Source organism: Eurytemora carolleeae, unplaced genomic scaffold, assembly GCF_000591075.1.
Source record: "Eurytemora carolleeae unplaced genomic scaffold, Eaff_2.0 scaffold185, whole genome shotgun sequence".
In the NCBI taxonomy this organism is placed as follows: Eukaryota; Metazoa; Arthropoda; class Copepoda; order Calanoida; family Temoridae; genus Eurytemora; species Eurytemora carolleeae.
Window position 1 is genome coordinate 334,227 of NW_019396153.1, and position 21,623 is coordinate 355,849.

Sequence of the window (21,623 nt, forward strand, 5' to 3'; positions counted from 1 at the left end):
ATGTAATTATTGTAATATTTTTAATATTTGTTTATTTTTTAATAATGTAACATTTATTATCTATCATATTTGAAATATTTCAGCACTTGAAAATATAAAATTGGTTTCTTATCTTATATTTATGATTTGTATGATAAATTGTGTAAAGGAATTGATTCTTTGCAACAAACTCTGATTTTCTAATCCATATATCTTTGGATTCCAACGTCGTAAACCTTTGAAATTTCAAAGTATGACCTTTGTTAGATCAAAAAATATAAGTTTGAAATATCAAAGGTTTCCGACATTGGGTTCTAAAGATATTGGGATTAGAAAATCAGAGTTTGTGGCAAAGAGTCAATTCCTTTTATTATTCGTTCCTAGATCTTTAGAATTAATTTCGCACATTTTAATAGTATTTTATTTATCTTTATTTAAATTTTTTAATTATTTCAGTTTTACTTTGATTCAAATTGCAATTTTCATATTTTGTTCAGTTTATGAATTAATTAGAGTTTTTCAGTGATAATATGTATCTACATATTCATTTATTATTCATATGTATATTTTAAATAATTAATTGTTAAATTTTTACTTTTGGTTTCGGCCTGTAATATAAATAGAGTAATAAATATATTTATCAACAGTTACTTTAGATAGTTGACAATATATGTTGATGTCACAAGGGGGAAGAAAAGTATTAAAAAAAGTGATAAAACCCTAAAATAAAGTGCTTTTCGCACACATCGTCGTATTGTATTTTCGTTCTTGAAAAAATAGTATTTTCCTGTGAAAACCAAAATCATAATCTAATGTGATGAAAAAAAACTTTTCTTGATATTTATCAATCTAATTTATAAAGCGGTCTATTTGAAATGAAAAGTAGTAGAAATACAGTCGGACCCAAAATAAAAGAATTATATTTATAATTAAAGCTAAAACAACGTTCTCAGCAATAGATTCTTCCGTTTTCCTCTTTTTATTTTAACTTTGTGTTTTCTTTGTTTTTTTTTAGTAAATTTTCTAACATTGACGAATATTTTGTATGTTTCTGTGTAGCTTGATATTATTAATGTTCTATGTTTATTTTTGTCTTCTCTCCTTCCAATTACAACGTTTTCTGTCCCCTTTATCCTTCTCTGACCTAATTCTTAAATCAACCCTCCTCCTCCCTCCCTCCCTCTCTCACTTTCCATCCAGCCCAACCCTGCCCGACCCCCTGTTCACCCTCCCTCCCCGGTCACCTACCCCTCCCCGGTTCACCTCCCCCACCCCTGGTCTCCCTTCTCTTTACTCTTCCCAACCATGTCAAGATTACAACTCAACCTTCTCCAGTTCAGCAATCTAAATCTTAAAGGATATATTGAAAAATATTATTGTTAAAATTGTTTTAACAATTTTTTTTTATTTAGGTTTCAGGGATACTGAATAAATTTGAAAGATATATATGTATATATCTATATGTTGTGTAATCTGGAGGCCAGCAACAGGTCCAGCTGTCTATCTATCTATCTATTTTATCCCCATTTATATTTATATATATCTACTCTAGCACCCTCGATTCTCTCATTCATCCTGAACCACTAGACACCATCTGGGAGAGTTAAGTTATGGTTGTGCTCACGGTGATCATTCTTTGGACTGTACTGTACTGTATTATACTGAAGTGTACTGTACTGTACTGTACTGTACTGTACTTTACTGTACTGTACTGTACTGTACTGTACTGTACTGTACTGTACTTTACTGTACTGTACTGTACTGTACTGTACTGTACTGTACTGTACTGTACTGTACTGTACTGTACTGTACTATACTGTACTGTACTGCACTGTACTTTACTTTACTGTACTGTACTGCACTGCACTGTTCTGTACTGTACTGTACTGTACTGTACTGTACTGAACTGTACTGTACTTTACTGTACTGTACTGTAATGTACTGTAATGTACTGCACTTTACTGTACTGAAGTGTACTGTATTGTAATGTACTTTACTGTACTGTATTGTAGTGGTTAGGCGTTAATTCTGCCAAACCCAGCCCAGCTTATCCAGATTTAAGACAACCATTTACATTTAACGTAAAACCAAAATATAAATTTAAGGTTTTTTAAATGGTTTTAATAATAAGAAAAATTAAGTATTAATCATTGCAGAAGAATTAGCTATTTCAAAAATAACATCATCAACATATCTTAAAGGGAGGCAACATTGGATACTTTATATTGATTCTAAACTTTCTTCTATTTTTGCGGACAATCGTTTTAATTTTTATTTTACTTTTAAAAGGAACTGAGTCTTTGGAACAAAATCAAATATTTAAACCTCAATATCTTTAGAACTAGATGTTTTAAACCTTTTATATTTCAAACTCAGATTATTTGATCTAACAGAATTCAAATTTTGAAATATCTAAGGTCTGCAACATTTGGTTCCAAAGATATAGTGATTAGAAAATCAGAGTTTGTGGCAAAGACTCAATTCCTTTCAAGAGTTTCTATAAAGATGGTCTGAATCTGATCTAATGGTATGTTTCATTGCAGATGTTAGATATTTTAGAACATTTTTATGGTCGTTAAAACATATTTAAATTAACATGCTTTTACAGTTGAATTTTGCAAATGTTCTGACATCAAGACTTTTTTAAATTATAATTTTTAAATACTTGATTGTTTACTTAAAAGGAATAAGTTTAAAGGGATTTTAGGAGTAATTTCAAGTGACCCTCCATTTAAAGTGTCTGGCACCCTTTGAACCTTTGTCTGATTGCATGGATGGATGGGATATCCTCATCGTTATATAAAAAAATCATTATTTTTAATTTTTATTTCTCTGAAAGTGGCTTGCGGATTTACAATACATAAAAATTTAGAACATGGTAAAAATTCACATTTAAAGATTTAAAACTACGAAATTATGCAGAAGAGGGTAAAATTGTAAAATGAACATACCACTTTCTTATTGGAGGAGATCGCTTTAAATCCGTCTACGTACAATTCCTTTCATTGATCTCTTTACTGTTTTTTTAAGCTTTAGAAGACAAATTTTGTTTTTAAGCATAGATTAATATGTTTTTAAGCATAGATTAATATGTTTTTAAGCATGGATTAATATGTTTTTAAGCATGGATTAATATGTTTTTAAGCATAGAACAATATGTTTTTAAGCATGGATTAATTTGTTTTTAAACATAGGTAAATATGTTTTTCAGCATAAAATAAAACGTTTTTAAACATAAATAAATGTATGTTTTTATGCATAGATTAATATGTTTTTAAGCATAGATTGATATGATTTGAAGCATATATCAATATGTGTTTAAACCATAGATAAACATGTTTTTTAAGCATAGAATAAACATGTTTTTAAAAATAGATAAATGTGTTTTTAAGCAAAGAATAATATGTTTTTATCCATGGATTAATATGTTTTTAAGCATAGAATAATATGTTTTTGAACATAGATAAATATGTTTTTAAGCATAGAATAATATGTTTTTATACACGTATTAATATGTTTTTAAGCATAGATTAATATGTTTTTTAAGCAAAGATCAATATGTTTTTAAACATAGAAATGTTTTTAAACATAGAAATGTTTTTAAGCATAGATTAAAATGTTTTTATACATAGATTAATATGTTTTTAAGCATAGAATAATATGTTTTTATACATAGATTAATATGTTTTTGAAAATAGAAATGTTTTTGAGCATAGATTAATATGTTTTTAAGACTGTAGAATGGTCGAGGAAGGGGGTAAAGAGCCAGGGGAGGAGAAGGAACAAGAACTTAAACCATTAAATGAGAAGGTATATGTGCATATATATGTAGTGATGTATGTATACTATGTATGTAGAGGATGTGTCAAGGTATTCATATTATGTTTATTCCAAGTATATGTGTATACTGTATATACATATATATGTATATACAAATATATATGTATGTAATATGTATGTATGGTATAAATATAGGTATGGAGAGAATGTGTCAAGGTATTCATATTATGTTTATTCCAATTCTATCCACACTTCACAGTTCACAATAAGTTTTTATTAATACCACCATTCCTTTAGACTGATGAGGATATAAAAACATATCGAAATTAATTTATAACCTCGAGTTTATCTATCTGCGAGAGTGAAAACCTAAGTTCAAAATATCAAAGGTTTACACTATAAGGTGTCTTTATAATAAGACCTGTCTGTAGTTACGGTTGTTAATCGTTTTTTGTTTCGTTTTCTGATCATTTTCAAAAACGATCGTTTCGTTTTTGGAAAAAAACGATTATTTTAAAAACGACCCACTCGTTTTGAAATTTTATTAGACAAATAACGATAGTTTACAAAAAAGATCAGCGATTGTTTTTTATACGATTGTTTTAAAGAAAACTATCCTTTTTGAAAAATGATTGTTTTTGAAATTTTTTTCTCATTGATAAATATGTTAATGATCATTAACAAAGGGTCGTCGTTAACGATCGTTAACGAAACGACGAACTTTATACAAACTGTCGTTTATAAAAAAAAAATTATATGAAACTTTATCGAATGTCGTTTTGTATGAAGGTAAAAAGTTTGTTATTTTCTTTAAAACTGCTCAATTAAAAAAGTACGGATGCCCTTCAGGGCGGTTTTCTCTCTCCTTCGTTAACGATCGTTAACGAAACGGCGAGCTTTTAAAAAACGATCATTTTGCAAAACGATCGTTTCGGTTTCGTTTTTCAAAAAATGAAAACGTCAACATCCCCAGTAAAAGAATTTATGTATGTTGCAGTTCTGACCAAACTTCTAGTATTTACTTTATAAGGAATTTATAGGATCCATCAGGGTTCAAGTAAATTTAAAATTCGGTGATAGTGATGGACCAAACCTCTGTAGAGTAAAAAAGTAGACGTTAGTTCCACATTTATTGAAAATATATTTCGGTCTTGGTTGACCCTCGTCAGTTCTAACGATATAATAACCATCAAAATCGATAAAAAAAATAAAAAAATTTTTTGTTAAAAATCACAAGAAAATAAACAAACAAACAAAATTATTCAAAATAAAAATTTGGGCTGTCAAATGGACATAAGGGAAACGAACTCAGATTATAAGATGGAAAAAAGATAATTTGCAAATATTCACTTTAAAAAAAATGTTTTAAGACATTTAGTAGTTACATATTATATGTCATCTTATTGTGATACCCTGATGATATAAAAGCAGTATGATCTGAAAAGAAAGAAAATAAAGTGTAAAGTCTATTTTGCTCTTAATATATTGGTATTTTTATACTTCCAATTTATATCACTACCTAGCTACCTACAGGGGGACAAACTACAAAACAAGTTTTTTCCTTTCTACCCATGCCAATACATGATCGAGTTCTGAAGTTTTTATTTCCACACTACATTCTTAAAATAAGTTTTAAGAAATTTAAGTGGTAGAAAACGGGGTTTAATAATTTACTTTATTATCTATAATCTTACAGGAACTATATTTCATTTTTTTATAAGGGTCATTGAAAGATAAGACACGCCATCACAAATATAAATTCGAACTCCAAACAGAATATTAAAAAGAATTAATAATAAAAAAAAATATATAAACAAATATATAAGAAAATGTGCAAGTGCAAAATACATACATATATATAAGTTGGTTAATCAGTTTGTATCTTATATCTTATAATTTTTAGTTTTTAAGATTGTTTGTAAATATAGTTTGCTGGGTTAGTTTAGTTTAATTTGCTGGGTTAGTTTAGTTTACTTTGCTGGGTTGGTATAGTTTACTTTGCTGGGCTAGTATAGTTTACTTTGCAGGGTTAGTTTAGTTTACTTTGCTGGGTTAGTTTAGTTTACTTTGCTGGGTTAGTTTAGTTTACTTTGCTGGGTTAGTTTAGTTTACTTTGTGGGTTAGTTTAGTTTACTTTGCTGGGTTAGTTTAGTTTATTTTGCTGGGTTAGTTTAGTTTATTATGTTAGATAGTTTACTAGGCATAGTGATACGATAAAAAACATGATATTTATATTTTCAGAAAACTTCTGTTGAGAGAGGACATTGGGAACACTCATTGGACTTTCTTGTCTCTTGTTTAGGCTACGCTGTTGGACTCGGTAAACATTAATTTCCTTCAGAACTAATTTCATTTTCAATATCTTATATTTCTATTTCAGGAAATGTTTGGAGATTTCCTTTCCTGTGTTTCCAGCATGGAGGGGGGACATTTCTTATTCCGTACTTTTTTATGCTGTTCTTTGCTGGACTTCCTGTATTTTTCCTGGAGGTTTCTATTTAACTTTATAAAAATACTGTGCCCGGCGTTTCCCGTGGAAGTTAAAAAAAATCGAATTTTGAGGAAAAAATTTATTTTTAAAAATGAGATTTTTAAAAGAAAGAAAATTATTTTTAAAGCCTGTTACCCCCAGAGTACCCATGGGTTCCATAAAAAAGATTCAGTCAATTTGGTCCAGTCTTTTGGCCAGCTAGCTATATATATATATTTATATATGCGAGCGAAGAGCTTTCTTATATAAAAGATAGAAGATGAGCGAAGAGCATTCTTATATAAAAGATAGAAGATGAGCGAAGAGTATAATTATATAAAAGATAGAAGATGAGCGAAGAGTATAATTATATTAAAGATAGAAGATGAGCGAAGAGCTTTCTTATATTAAAGATAAAAGATGAGCGAAGAGCTTTCTTATATAAAAGATAGAAGATGAGCGAAGAGCTTTCTTATATGAAAGATAGAAGATGAGCGAAGAGCTTTATTATATAAAAGATAGAAGATGAGAAAAGAGCTTTATTTTATAAAAGATAGAAGATGAGCGATGAGCTTTCTTATATTAAAGATAGAAGATGAGCGAAGAGCTTTATTATATAATAGATAGAAGAAAAGCGAAGAGCTTTCTTATATAAAAGATAGAAGATGAGCGAAGAGCTTTCTTATATAAAAGAAAGAAGATGCGTGAAGAGCTTTATTATATTAAAGATAGAAGATGAGCGAAGAGCTTTCTTACATTAAAGATAGAAGATGAGCGAAGAGCTTTCTTATATTAAAGATAGAAGATGAGCGAAAATCTTTCTTATATTAAAGATAGAAGATGAGCGAAGAGCTTTCTTATATAAAAGATAGAAGATGAGCGAAGAGCTTTCTTATATTAAAGATAGAAGATGAGCGAAGAGCTTTCTTATATTAAAGATAGAAGATGAGCAAAGAGCTTTATTATATAAACGAAAGAAGATGAGCGAAGAGCTTTATTTTATAAAAGATAGAATATGAGCGAAGAGTATTATTATATAGAAGATATAAGATGAGCGAAGAGTATTATTTTATAGAAGATAGAAGATTAACGAAGAGCTTTATTATGTAAAGGAAAGTTGATGAGCGAAGAGCTTTATTTTATAAAAGATAGAAGATGAGCGAAGAGCTTTATTATATAGAAGATAGAAGATTAACGAAGAGCTTTGTTATATAAAAGAAAGAAGATGAGCGAAAAGCTTTATTTTTTAATAGATAGAAGATGAGCGAAGAGCTTTATTGTACAGAAGATAGAAGATAATTGAAGAGTATTATTATAAAGATTATTTTTCATGTTTATTCCACCGATGTTTAATAACAGGTTGAAATGTTTAGGTGTCCATCGGCCAGTACGCTGGAGTTGGGCCGATTAAAATCTTTGGCCGAATGGCCCCCCTGGCCGGTGGTTTAGGGTTGGCGGTAGTGGGAGTCAGTCTTTTCCTAGGTAATTCAGAGCGCTTTTTTGAAAGTCTAAAGTGACTGTAACAAACTTAATGTCAAGTGCATTCTCTTTTTTAGGGGAATCTTTGGTATCCTTAACACATTTTCTGATTAAAAATATGGAAGATATTATCGGGTTTCTAGTTTAATAAAAGTTTAATTCTCACAATTTCCTTCATTAATTCTGAAGCATAATTAGAAACAACTCTATTAATGAAAGGTAACTTAAAATTACGTTTAATATAATCTTTTTTTTTATTTAGCATTTTTCTACAATGTGGTCGTCAGCTGGTCAATGTGGTATCTTATGGCGACCTTTGCAGGAATGGAGTGGGAAAACTGTGGCCATTGGTACAATACACAAAACTGTTGGTCAAAAAAGGTAATTTCAAGCTGCAAAAAAATTGAATAATTTTTATCAATTTCTATTTTTTGCAGGCAAGTTTGCTATGTGAAGAAGAAGGAAAAATACTAAACGAAGGAAGTTGTATGGAACTATCAAGTGTATGCAGGAAAATGACCAATTTGGAAATTTTTTTATTTTCAAATAAGATCAATTGAAAACAACATTTGTAATAAAATTTTTTTTTAAATAATTTTTTCGTAAAAACCGGATGAAATATTTTAGATTGGTTCTTTTTTAAAGGGATCACAACATGGAGTTATACAGTTCAAAATACTGCTCTAACTCAACATACCAGGTTTCTTTTAACATTTTTTTGAAAAAAAATTCCCTTCTTGGTTTAACTCAAAAGTAGATATATTTTAATAAAACATTGAAATTTAAAGACTGAATTGAAACTAATTAAAATAAAGATATTATTTGTTGTCAGACTAAGTTCTTGTAATAAATATGAAACATGAAAAGTATTTATTTGTTGTTAACCCTATCCCCGCTGGGGTACTTGAAAACCAGGATACGCTGGGGGGGGGTCGATTTGACCCCCCCCCCTCTAAATCCCATGTTTTATGTCCAAATATGACAAATGATACATCATTAGAAAGCTCTTGTGCTCTACTTTTAGAATCTGCAAAAAAATTTGCAAATTTGAGCAATCCGTTTCCTTATGTCATAGGCTTTCCAAAAAGCTAAGTTTTATCAAAATCTGACAAGTGAAAGTGGGTCAAAACAAAGATTTAGTTTGCTACAGACAAAAACAGTCATTCAGGCAGTGTGCCTTTGGACTCAGGCAGTTAGTATTAAAGCCCGGTTTTAGGCCTAAAGGGAGGGCTTTGGGTATGTAAGAAAAGTCAGAAAATTTCAACAGCCTCAGACCAATACTTTTTGAGTTATGTAAAAAAAACTACAGGGGGGGGTCAAATTGACCCCCCCCCCAGCGGGAATAGGGTTAATTAACTGTTTGGAATATTTAAAGGGACTGTAAGCGTATTTTCAAGTGACCCTCCATGAAAAGATGGCAATGTCCTATTGACAACGGTACCATTGAAACCTTTTGGAAGGTTGTCGTTTTTTCTGGGGTAAAATTTCTATATGTTTTCCTGCAGTAAGAAATATGCTCAAGTAACTTTTGAAAGGGTACCGTTTCAATCAGGCATGGGGGGGGGGCGGGGGGTCCAAGACACTAAATCTCCAAAAACACCAGATATTAGTAACATCCTGGTATAGGTTGGAGTGGAGAAGCTGTTGAATAAAAGCTCTGCTGTTGAGGAATATTTTGAGAGATATGTTCTAGGGAATATTAATGCTGATTGGACAAACTTTGGCTATCCACGCTGGGAGTCAGTTCTAGCACTAGGTAGTCAATTCAGAATGCTCCAGATCAAACATTGACATTTCTAGAATCACATATTTTGTCTTTTTGAGAGATAAATCGGGGCATACATTTGTATACATAATTGTACTAGTAAGATTTTCTAAAATAACCCTATTTTGTAGTCCTGGCATTCTCAAAATATGGTTTGATTTTTTTCATAATTACTGTAGAATGTAGATGTAAGGAATTGCTGGAAACCTTTTGTGATATACACATTTTTTAAATATAAGTAGAAAAAGAAATACCATCTTTAAGTTGTCTCTTCCTCAATTCTAATGTTCAGTGTGCTGGCACTAAACATGAACAATATTGTTATCTAATGTTTCAAAACAGTTATTAATGAGTTTTTTTAACTTTTAAAATTGACTTTTCAAATTTTTTAGGAAGCGCTTGGGCCTTGGTAGCAATCTGCTTGATAAAGGTCAATATAATTCTAAAACAGAAACCAAATATATATCTATTATTATTGTTTGTTTAGGGGGTAAAGTCTAGTGGAAAAGTAGTATATTTCACGTCGTTGTTCCCCTACCTAGTTCTAGTTCTACTGGCAGGAACAGGGTTTACTCTACCAAATATATATCTATTATTATTGTTTGTTTAGGGAGTAAAGTCTAGTGGAAAAGTAGTATATTTCACGTCGTTGTTCCCCTACCTAGTTCTAGTTCTACTGGCAGGAAGAGGGTTTACTCTACCAGGAGCTTTTAATGGAATCAAACTCTTTCTCATGTAAGTTTATATTCTACATCTAAAATTTGGTTTTTAATATTAAATTTAAGCCTTTAAAGTGCAGGTACAAATCTTTAATCCAAGTTTATATTTAAAAGTGTATAAATAAAATATATTAAAAAATAGTAATATGTATGTATAATATAAAATGTGGAGGTGGAAAGTGGAATTCAATCTTAATACATTTATTTTTAGCATCTAAAATTTGGTTTTTGATGTAAGATCCTTTAAAGGAAAAATACAGTTATGTTTAGTCCAAGTTTATATTCAAAAGCTTATATAAAAGTAAAAAATAAAATAATTAACATCATTATAAAATTTGTTTAACTATCAAAAATGCAAGCATAAAAAAATTATATTCTGATTTTTCACATTTTATAAGCTATTAATTTCATTACTCTCTTTATAAACTACAGTGGTTGGCGTTTACGATACGATGAAGACGACATTTCTATTTAAGATTTGATCTCTAGCAAGGTTTTTTCAAATCACAAATCTAAAAAGAAATTAAGCTTTTGTCAAAAACTAAAATTTTCTATTTCCTATATATTTGCAACCAAAAGATGTTAACCTCTGATATTTCAAGCTTAGATTATTTGATCTCACAGAATTCATAGTTTGAAATATCTACAATGAAAACCAGAAAACTGCAGACTAGGAAAACTGCATTAAAGTAATAATTAAATCTATCTGATGTAATTAAAATTACTATTAAATTATTAATTCACTAATTTTATAAAATTGTTCCCCGTCAGGACAAATGGAGGAAAATGTACGCTAGATTGTGACGTGTGTATTTAGGTTAATCAACTACACTGATCATTGTTATTAGGTGCAGTACGTGGAAAAGGGATTTGAAAATAAACCAAAATTTCGTAGAGGGGGGGGGGGGATTTTATTGATGGACTATTTGGGTTATAAAAAGAATTGTAACTTTTTCTTCACCTTAATCATACATGATAAAATGGTAAATGAAGACAACTTCTCATAAATATACAGTGCTCCCCAAAATAAAATGGTAAGCATTGACAACTTCTCAAAATATACAGTGCTTCCCTAAATAAAATAACAAGCATTGAAAACTTCTCATAAATATACAGTGCTCCCCAAAATAAGATGGTAAGCATAGACGACTTCTCAGAAATATTCAGTGCTCCCCAAAATGATATGGTAAGCATAGACGACTGCTCATAAATATACAGAGCTCCTCAAAATGATAGGGTAAGTGATGATGACTTTTCATAAATATACAGTGCTTCTTGAAAAATAGATTGCATATTATTACCGTATATTTATCAAAAGCCACCAATCTTTATCATTCAATTTTGGGAAGCACTGTTTATTTAATATAAGTCGTCTTTATTTTCCACTTTATTTCGGAGAGCACTGAATATTTATAAGAAGTCGTCTTCATTTTCCATATTATTTTGGAGAGCACTTGATATTTTGAAAAGTCGCCAATACTTACCATTTTATTTTGGGGAGCACTGTATAGTTATGAGAAGTTGTCTTCATTTACCATTTTATCATGTATGATTTTAACCCAAATAGTCCATCAATAAAATCACCCCCCCACCTCCACGAAATTTTGGTTTATTTTCAAATCCCTTTTCCACGTACTGCACCTAATAACAATGATCAGTGTAGTTGATTAACCTAAATACATACGTCACAATCTAGCGTACATTTTCCTCCATTTGTCCTGACGGGAATTGCTTCTGTATACACTGCAAACTACTTCTGTTTCTTTTCATTGAACTGTTTAAAGTCATAATTCTTGAGTCAAATTCATTTTCCTATTCAAGAGTTTTCTGGTTTTCAATGTAAGTATTCGACATTGGATTCCAAAGATATAAGGATTAGAAAATCAGAGTTTGTGGCATGCCAAGACTCAATTTTTTCCAAAAAAAACGTTTAATGCCATTTAATGTTTAGGCCAGTCTGGTCAAATTTAACAGATCTAACCATTTGGACAGATGCAGCAACACAGGTTAAACAATTATTTATTTTGTACAATTTTTCAACAGAATTATTCTACAGTCTTGATATTTGCATTGCAACCCTGAAACCCGGGTTGCAATGTTACATTGTAATCCTGGTTTTTAGGTTGCAATTTAACAATTTATCTCTTGGTACGTTGCATGCAATGTAACTTTGTAAACATATGGGGTTAACGTTGTATTGCAATGCAAATATAAGAAATTTATAAATTAAATTTAGTTTAAAATAATATTTCTGACAATTTTCATTTGATGCTGGTTGGTCAATATGCTAATTAGATTATCATTGGGGTTTCTTTGAAGGGATTTAGTTCTTATTTTATGATTAAAGAACTCGTAAAAAAAGACTTGATGTAATGAATATCAAGACACAGTTGAACCGCTTCTCTTGTGCGCCGGGTCAAGCGGATGAGAAGTTTTTAAGCTTTCAAGCCATATATATGTAATTTCATCTCAGGTGATATTTTCCCTGGGCCCTGCCTGTGGATGTGTTATCACACTGTCGTCTTATAACAGGTAAATGGGACTAGTACTTTTAGCACTGTTTCCAGATTTCAAGCTTGATGCGTCAACAAATATAATTTTTACCTTGAAGTTTGTACAGCAAATTTTATAGAAAATATTGATTACAATATGTTTAATTGCTGGTTTTGAGAAAAATAAATCTTACAGTTTACAATTTGCGTCAATCTTTGTTAAGGGCATAGCAAAATAGAATATTTTCAGCTTATTAGGAACATCGTCTTCATTGTAGTGATATATACAAATTGTATAAAATACGTATGTATAGGTATGTATACGTATATATGCTTATATATGTATTTTGATTAATAGCCATAAAATGGCGCATTTCAAAGATGAGTGTAGGGTGAGGCATGAATATGTTACTTAGGCTTTAAATATTTAATTAACTAACGCAATTGCATCATTTTTTTTTTTCTTATTTTCAGTTTTACTCGGGATTGCCACAAGGACTCTATACTGATTGCTCTGTGCAACTCTATGACCAGCTTGTTCTCCGGTCTTGTTGTGTTCTCCATTCTCGGGTTTATGGCCCACGAAGCCGGGGTCGAGGTCAAGGATGTCATCAAGTCTGGGCCCGGCCTCGCTTTCATTGTCTACCCAGAGGTTGTTACAATGATGTATGGATCATATGTTTGGTCAGCTCTCTTCTTCCTTATGCTCATTTCTTTAGGAAACAAGAATTTTGAAATCTGTAAGAAAAAAAAAAAAAAAAAAAAAAAAAAAAAAAATTGAAAAAACATAATTACCCCGTGTAACTTTGTAGGTTTTTTAGTTTTTTTTTAAAAAGAATAAGACAAGCTCCTAGGAAATGTTTACATCTTCTTTATATTTAAGGTCTTACAAACCAATAACAGTGGTGATTACAGCAACAATAATGTTTATCTTAGGTAGGTTTACTTAAAGATGGACATACTTTTTTATTTATTTTTTAACACTAACAAGCTGGATTTTAAATAAGTCTTCGCCGAATAAGAATTTTAACCTTAGCTGTTGTTTTTCAAGTCTCTTTTTTATTGCACTCTTCAATAAACAAAAGTTTTCGTAGGTTTTTCTTTTAAACTGGGTGAATTTTTGAAAATTATAAATTACCACATTTTTTGTCGGGCAAAACTTTTCAACTTATACCAGAGGTCATGCGTCTACTCGGTTCATTTGAAACAAAGAAACAGACAAGCAAAATAAAATTATAGATTACATAAAATTTTAAAAAGAATGATGTTTGAGAACTGACCAAAAACCTTGCCCATCTTTAAATGATTTTTAATTGCAGAAAAATTATGAAAAATATTTGTTTGAACTTTTGTTAGAAAGCGTATTTTTTTAATATATCTTACTATTTCATTTTTATAAAAAGCAAAATATATTTCTCGATAAAATCTAAATTTTTTAGTTAAAGTGAAATTATATTTCTGTTTACTAAAGAGATTGTGTTTTGGAAAGTGGAGACAGAATCTAAAATACAATAAATTTCGTTCTTTTTTATTTAAAATAAATATTCTAAAAATATCGAAACCTTTTCTGCATCAAAAATACTAATTTTAGGTCTACCCTTTACCTGCAATGGAGGAATTCATATGTAAGCATTATTTATATAAACTAAAAAGAGACCATTCTTTGTAAAACCATTGGTTTATATGAATTTATACCTGGGCAAAGTCTTGTACCATCCCAACATGAATTTTACTGTACAGAATATTACCCAGACATATTGAGACGATTATGCAAAGCAAAAAAGTCTTTTGTAAAACTTTGATATTTAAAACATACAATTTTTGATCTAATAGAATTCAAAGTTTGAAAAAGTTTAGCAAAGGTTCAATTTCTCTAGTATGTTACATTTCATGCGCGGCGTCAATTTTAGAAAAAAAGGATTATGTTTTAATCTGTTCATCACTGTACATTTTGTACTCTATGTCCAGCATTATAAAAACCTTACTAAAGAATTTATTTCTTCAACTAATAATGTGAGTTTTATGATACATCTTGTTTAAGGTTTAATCTTTTCAATTCTGCTGCACCTTCCTGGAACCTTCTCCTCTTTGCACTTCTAGAAGTCCTTCTCGTTAGGAAGGATTCATGTTTCATCTTTTGTTTTAACAAACTTGTAAGTTTTGTTGTATGAAATTGATTTAAATCCGATCAAAATGGGTTACAGTAGTTAAATATTGCAATCTTTCAAAGATCAAAACTAGGGGTTCCATTCGCAAGATGGCAATTGTGGCGCAAAAATTGATCTGTTACGCGCTAATCTGTACAAATTAAAAATTTATTTTGTAACGTGCCGGCGGGCCACAAGAAAAAACTAACATGATTTTCCATTGTCTCTGTTTTTATGGATATGTAGTCAAATATTACTGCATATTTTTGTATTCCAATAAAATACAATTTTTAACGATCAAAATGTCCAAAAATTTAGCTCCTAGAAAACCTTATCAAATCACTAAATTTGACCTGTTTTCTGAATGAAAAATTTATAATCAATATTTTAACCAGAGAATGCTGAAGGATACATCTACAAATAAATTGTGCACTGCATTTGTTGTGAGGATTATAAACTTAAGCTCTGAATACGGTTTAATCAATCACAGTTTTTTTATACAGTGGGTGGTGATCATATCAGTACAATAAGGAAGACTGTTTTATTTAAAGAGAAGCTTTTTTCATTGACAGTTTCTCTTAACTTCTATGTTTATGTGTATCCATGCTGTTTAACAGCTTAACTTTAATAAAAATTGAAATCGAATGTCGTCTTCATTGTATTAATATAATCGCCATACCATTGTATTCAAAGAGTTCAAAAGAAAAACCATCCACTATCAGTTGGCTGTACGGGATTGATAACTTTATGGAGAACCTATACCAGATGAATATAAGGATGCCCAACTGGCTCAGACTTTACTGGAGGGTAACATCAAATTTACCAACATTTTTGCCAATGAAGATTTTATATTTCAATTTTATATTTCATTTAAATGTTGAGTGAAATCACAATAAAGCATTGTCTTAAAATTAATATTAATTTATCATTTAAAATCAAAATTAATATTATCAATTATATTTTTGCTCTTATATACCCGTGTAAACCCAAGAGGTCTAATTCATAGACTACTCTGACTTTCCTGACTTACTGGTCGACAAAATCAAGATGAAGCATGGAGTCTCAGTAACTTGATACAATTTTGTAAATATATTTCCCCCCCACTACCCCCATACTTCCCTATTTCCATTTTTAACCTGGATGTATAATTTAGCTGACAACCCGACCAAGAAAGTTATACCTCAATATATCCTTTTTAATTAACACATGTGTTACCCCTCCAATATGGTGCTTCCCTTTTCCCCATTATTGGCTAGATGTCTATTTTAGTTAGAAAAAAGTTACCCCTCATGATACATCCGGATCAAATATCAAATATGTTTTCAGCTGTGAGAAGATTTCCCCTCCTCTACCCCCCCCCCTTACCCCTGCACTCTCTAAACATATGCATATGTTTGTGCATGTCTAATTTGTGTGTTTGTAAAATATACAAGCTGTCGACTTAAAACTTAAATCTTTTTAGTTTCTATTTTCACCACTAGGTGTCTCTAAAAGTTTTCCGTAAAACTAAAAAAGCAAGAAATTTTAAGATTCAATTTTCTTAATAAAAGTTTATAATTTAGAAGTGAAGATTTGGGTTTAAAATAATTTTAATTTTTTCTAAATATAATAATTTCATTAAGAAAATGCACTACATTTTCTCTCAGGATGTTTTATATATCTTTTAAGACTCTTTGTTAATCATACCAAACTATGGCTAGCTCTATGGTGAAATGTTTACACTGAAAAAAGGAATCATTTCCGAAAAGAACTGATTACGGGCAACCTTTGGGGACGCTTATCAATGACATGCTTTTATCTGTAGTACTAGTAGTAGTAGTACTAGTAGTTGTTCGAGTGACATCTATAAACGCTGATAGTTCAAATTGACGTGTTTTTACACTAGCTTTTTAAATTCAAAAAGCTAGCTTTTAATCAACCTGAAAGAGACTAAATAAGTTAGCAAACTGTCCAAGCTGTCAGCTAGCAGCTGCAGCCACTAAAAATAAACACATGGCAACAAGATGATTTATGATGGGGGGTAATGCACAGAGGTGGGTATGAAACCCGACCCTTTCCGTTTTGAGGTATAGCTAGATTGTTGGTAATCGAGGCCCAAAAAGTCAGAAACACTACTTATGATTCATGTACTTTTAGTCTTCTAATTCCGCATGATAAAAGTCAACTTTTAGTCGGAAGAGGGTGACTTGGGGTTTACACGGGATATGTGTTTATTATATGCCTAAAGTTTAATTGTTGGTGTAATCCCAACTATCTGAACGTTATACACTTTTACTGTACTGTAAATTTCTTTAAAATTATGATTATTTTTCGGTATTTCTTTCAATTGAAAAATCTAATTAGGAGCTTTTGTAACAGTTTTTAGTTTTAATTAAAAATTGTTACCATTCATTACATTTTGTTCCGAGCGAAAATATTCTTTAAACTGTAATAACCAGTTATTGTGTTAAATCAATCTATCAAATAATTGATCCGTGAAAATATTAACATGGAAGGAATTGGAAACGAGTTTTTAAAACAGAAAACATCTGGATATTAATCTTGAGATTTTTTGGTTCTTTGGAACAGGTTTCCAATTTTTCTTTTTCCGATCGATTCATAATGTCATTTAGATGCATTGTTTCTTATATTTTTCACATACTCTACCATGGCATGTTTCCGGGTTCCGTACAATTGTTGGGTCTGTCCTAGTGAACGATTTTTGGATCCCCCCCAGGCCCCCCCCCCTTCTATCAATTTGTACATGACCAAATTAGTTTTTATTTAGTATTATTTAGGATTAGGTTAGGTTAAGACACTTTCTGGGCCGAGCGCTGCGGCTAGGATGGGTTAGGGGGCCGAGCGCTGCGGCCACGGGTTAGGTTAAGTTGAGACACTTTCTGTAAGATCCATGTACAAAATTGATAGGAGGGGGGGGGGCCTGGGGGGTCCAAAAATCGTTCTCTAGGAATATACCCAATTGTTGTCCTCAGCAGTCATCACCCTACAGTCTTGCAGGGCCTTGACTTACAAGTGGAGATGACTTAAGTTTCTGTACTTTGAATTCAATCACAACAGTTTAACCATCTTTAAACTTACGTTACTGCCTTTACTTTATAGTATACTATTTTTACCTTTGAAACGCACCCGCAACCCAAAATTTCAAAACGAAAAAGCGAAAAACTCATGTTTTTTTTGTCAAATTGCGATCGAACTGTTAAATCAGAGTGACCGAGAAACCATTTTCAATCCAGATTGAATTTAAATACAAGGTGCAAACCAAATATATTTGAAATATGAATTTATTAGATGGTGGTGAGTGCACTTTGAAGAAGACAATCTTCAAGAAGATTGATTTATATTTCTGCATAATAGCGCCTCCCACGTGTTCTTTGAGAATGCAATATTACCGTATCTGTTTCCAAGTATCGAAAGGTTTATGACGGAGAAGGGGGGGGTGGCATAACCTCAAACAGCAACAGGTCTAAGGGTCAATAAAAAAGAATAATCACATTTATAATCATAAACACTGTATTAATTATTTAGCCCCCCCCCCCCCCTAGATCAGTGAAATCCAGATTTTCAGGTACCAAAGGTACTTTCTTTTTTCTGATCTTTTCCAGTAAACCTTTCTTTATTTAATATAAATATACAAGTTTAGGATATTTACAAGAATACGCCGAAAACTTGAAAAAATTGTGTTTTTTTTGTTAAGTTTACTTTGTTGTACACGACCCCCATCATCCTCGGTATCCTCCTCCTGGTCTCCTGGATAAACTCCGGTCATATTGGATACAATGGGAAGGATTATCCATTCGGGATACAAGCCCTTGGCTCCCTTGTAACAGGTCAAATAACCCTATAGACACACCAGGAACCCCCTTATTGATTAGATAAAAGGTGTACTGCATAGTTTCTGGGAGGAACGTAAACAAACTGTTTTGTTAATATTCCTCCTAAAAACTGCAGTACAAAAATTTTGTAAACAAGAATAACAAGGTCCCTGGTGCTTTTTTATTAACAATTGAATTCATTTTATGTAAATTTTCTGATTAATTAATAAATTTTAAACATTTTAAGTTGTTTAACAGTTTTTTAATCATGATATCTTTCAACCTGATGTCAAAGACCCTTGCGCACTATGAATTCTGAAGTTTCAAATATCAAAGGTGTATACCATCAGGTTGCTAAGACATAAGGATTAATTAATAAAATTTAAAGGTACTGCTAGGTGTAATTTTAAGTGAACCTATATTTATAGAAGGGCATGCCTGATTCACACGCGGCACTCTTAAATACTTTCTCTTTGTTTTTTTGTTTGTTTTGTTTTCTCTGAACAAGTGACTTGTGCTGCTGTGCATTTCAGAAACATTGGAGAAATTTTCAGAATTTAACACTTTAAAAGCAAAAACAACGAAGGTATCTTCCACATTATTGATAAGATTCAGGTTTCAAAGGCACCATAGTGAATCGGACATGCCTTGTTTTTTAGATGGAGAATCACTTAAAATTACGACGACAGTGTCTTTAAGGTTGTTTTCTAATTCTAGGATCTACGGTAATCTGTCTCCCCCTAGTGGCAGTCTACAAACTAAAGGATAAATACCAAGAATCTACAGCTATCCTAGGGAATCTAGGTAAACAGAAAACATTGGAAAATGTCGTCCTCCATCTTTCAACTGTTTCAAATTTATTACTGGTTTGAAATATTCCAAGTGTTGGCTTCTTGCACAGATTAATAACAATACAGCAAAAATACTAGATGTCGTCTTTTCATGATTTAGGGGTATTTCGTTCACAATAACCCGGAGGCAGAAGCCCATAGGAAATACGGCGTAGACCGTAGAAACTTCGAACTGTTAATTCTGCTCGGTCAAATTATCTAATTTTGAAATTTCAAAGCTTTACACAATCCGGTTACAAAGATATAGAGATTAGAACATTTGAGTTTGTGGCAAAGACTCAATTCTTTTAAAGGAAAACTAAATGAACAGTTTTTTAAAATTATTTCGTTTTCATATTGCTTATCACTAACTACGGTCGTCGTATATATCAATACAATGAAGAAGGCTTTTGTTTCAAATTTTTATCTCCACCGTGCAAGCTTTCACACAGCATGGATACTGCACTTGTAAACATGGAAACGAAGGAAACTGTCAACAACTTCTCTTTGTTTGCTTGTAGAGTTGTAATTTGTAAAAAGCTTGTTTGAAATCAAAACTTAAACAGAAAAGTCGTCTTCATTGTATTGATTCAGACGCCGACCACCGTAGCAAAGAAATTTCAGAATTTTAAACCATTCAAGAGCACGCAATTAAAATGTATACAACTATATATCTTCTGAGTTCAGAACATTTTTTTCATTTAATATAGTTTATTGCTGGACACTGTGTTACATGTTGGACATTCTTCAGCAGCAACTATACATGTAGACATAATATATATAAATATTTTGTGTAGTAAAACCTACCTCTCAGTGGGGTCCGAACAGAGATGGATCAAGTGTGGAGAATCTTGTACCATAATCTCATTACAAGATACAGGGACACTTTTCATAAGAAATACTACCGTGATATCCCCCCCCCCCCCTCCCATACTTTCCCCAGTCAGAACCCCTGATTTTCACAGATTTAAAAAATCATTTAAAATTTGCAAATCATTTAAAACAATGAAAAGTGGTTCATCAAAGGATCGGTGTGTGGTGAGCTATCAATGGAACTATCTAAGCGGTGTGTGGTGAGCTATCAATGGAACTACTTGTCAATAAATCAAATGTGCTGTCTAAACGTTGATGATGTGATCTCATGGTTTAATAATAAAACATTGTATATTATGTGTTTCAGTGTTTCTTATACAGTTTTCGGTCCGGCGTCATTTTTAAAAGTGGAGCTCTCTGCGGACGAGTTGCATCCATTTTCACGACTTTGTTCGACTTTTAAGTGTCGCAATGCCTTGGAATTTGATTTTATTTACAAACTTTATTTCACTTTTTTATAAAAATTCTCATTATTTTTGCTTTAGAGAGCTTGCATTACAATCTTTAGATTACTGTGCTCGATAAACATAGAGCGCAAAGGAACCTTTTAGCTTTGCAACCTTTGATATTTCAAAATATTTATTCTGCTCAATCAAATATTTAAAGTTTGGAATAGAACACCATCATGTTGCACAAATATAGACGAAGAAATTTAGAGTTTAAAGCAATTGTTCATTTCTTTTACTAAAACGCTTAATTAAGACCCACAAATTAAACCAATTAAATCTAGCATTAAAGTGAATAGACTAGACTTTACTGAAAAAAACAAACAAATTATTTTGAATCTTAGCTTTAATATCCGGACCAGAGATCAAAATTGATCATCTTACCAATCTAAATAAAGGTCGTTCGTAAGTTTTAGAGGTTTCTAGGTATCACTGTGTGAACGTGTATGGTATCACAGCCTAGCAGTGATGTTATAAGCTTTGTTTTGAATTTGTGTCTTCCATCTAAACAATATATCTGTTGGTTCTACTAAATTATTCAACATGGTTGTGTTGCACGTAGAATAGGAAATCAAAGGTTTAATACAAAGTTCATATTCCTTTGAACTTATGCATATATAATTTATAAATGTACAAGGATTGTATACACTTTCAAACTGTTGATATGTATATCTCCTCAAATAGCTAAAACTTATTATTAAAAATAGATTTTAGGTTTATGGAATTACTTACTATCATGCATCATGACGACCCAAAATGGTCAACATTTTGATGGTTTTTAAGTGAATGTCTCAACCTGTTCCTTAACAATTTATTAGTTTACTGTACAAT

The 21,623-nt window shown here is 31.2% G+C and overlaps 2 protein-coding genes across 2 annotated transcripts; both read left to right on the forward strand.

The window, feature by feature from the left end:
- The first annotated feature begins 3,716 nt into the window (after window positions 1–3,716).
- Window positions 3,717–13,584, forward strand: LOC111696623 (sodium- and chloride-dependent glycine transporter 2-like). The gene is made up of 14 exons (XM_023466278.1): window positions 3,717–3,789; window positions 6,001–6,079; window positions 6,140–6,249; window positions 7,603–7,711; window positions 7,971–8,089; window positions 8,146–8,219; window positions 8,354–8,408; window positions 9,335–9,464; window positions 9,866–9,903; window positions 10,084–10,208; window positions 12,144–12,198; window positions 12,666–12,724; window positions 13,159–13,424; window positions 13,568–13,584. The coding sequence occupies exons 1-14, from the start codon at window positions 3,721–3,723 to the stop codon at window positions 13,582–13,584; spliced, it is 1,305 nt and encodes a 434-aa protein (XP_023322046.1). The 5' UTR covers window positions 3,717–3,720.
- Window positions 13,572–20,643, forward strand: LOC111696597 (sodium- and chloride-dependent glycine transporter 2-like). The gene is made up of 8 exons (XM_023466237.1): window positions 13,572–13,620; window positions 14,276–14,309; window positions 14,726–14,800; window positions 15,554–15,638; window positions 18,526–18,658; window positions 19,361–19,447; window positions 20,271–20,353; window positions 20,500–20,643. The coding sequence occupies exons 1-7, from the start codon at window positions 13,608–13,610 to the stop codon at window positions 20,333–20,335; spliced, it is 492 nt and encodes a 163-aa protein (XP_023322005.1). The 5' UTR covers window positions 13,572–13,607; the 3' UTR covers window positions 20,336–20,353; window positions 20,500–20,643.
- Window positions 20,644–21,623: the final 980 nt, after the last annotated feature.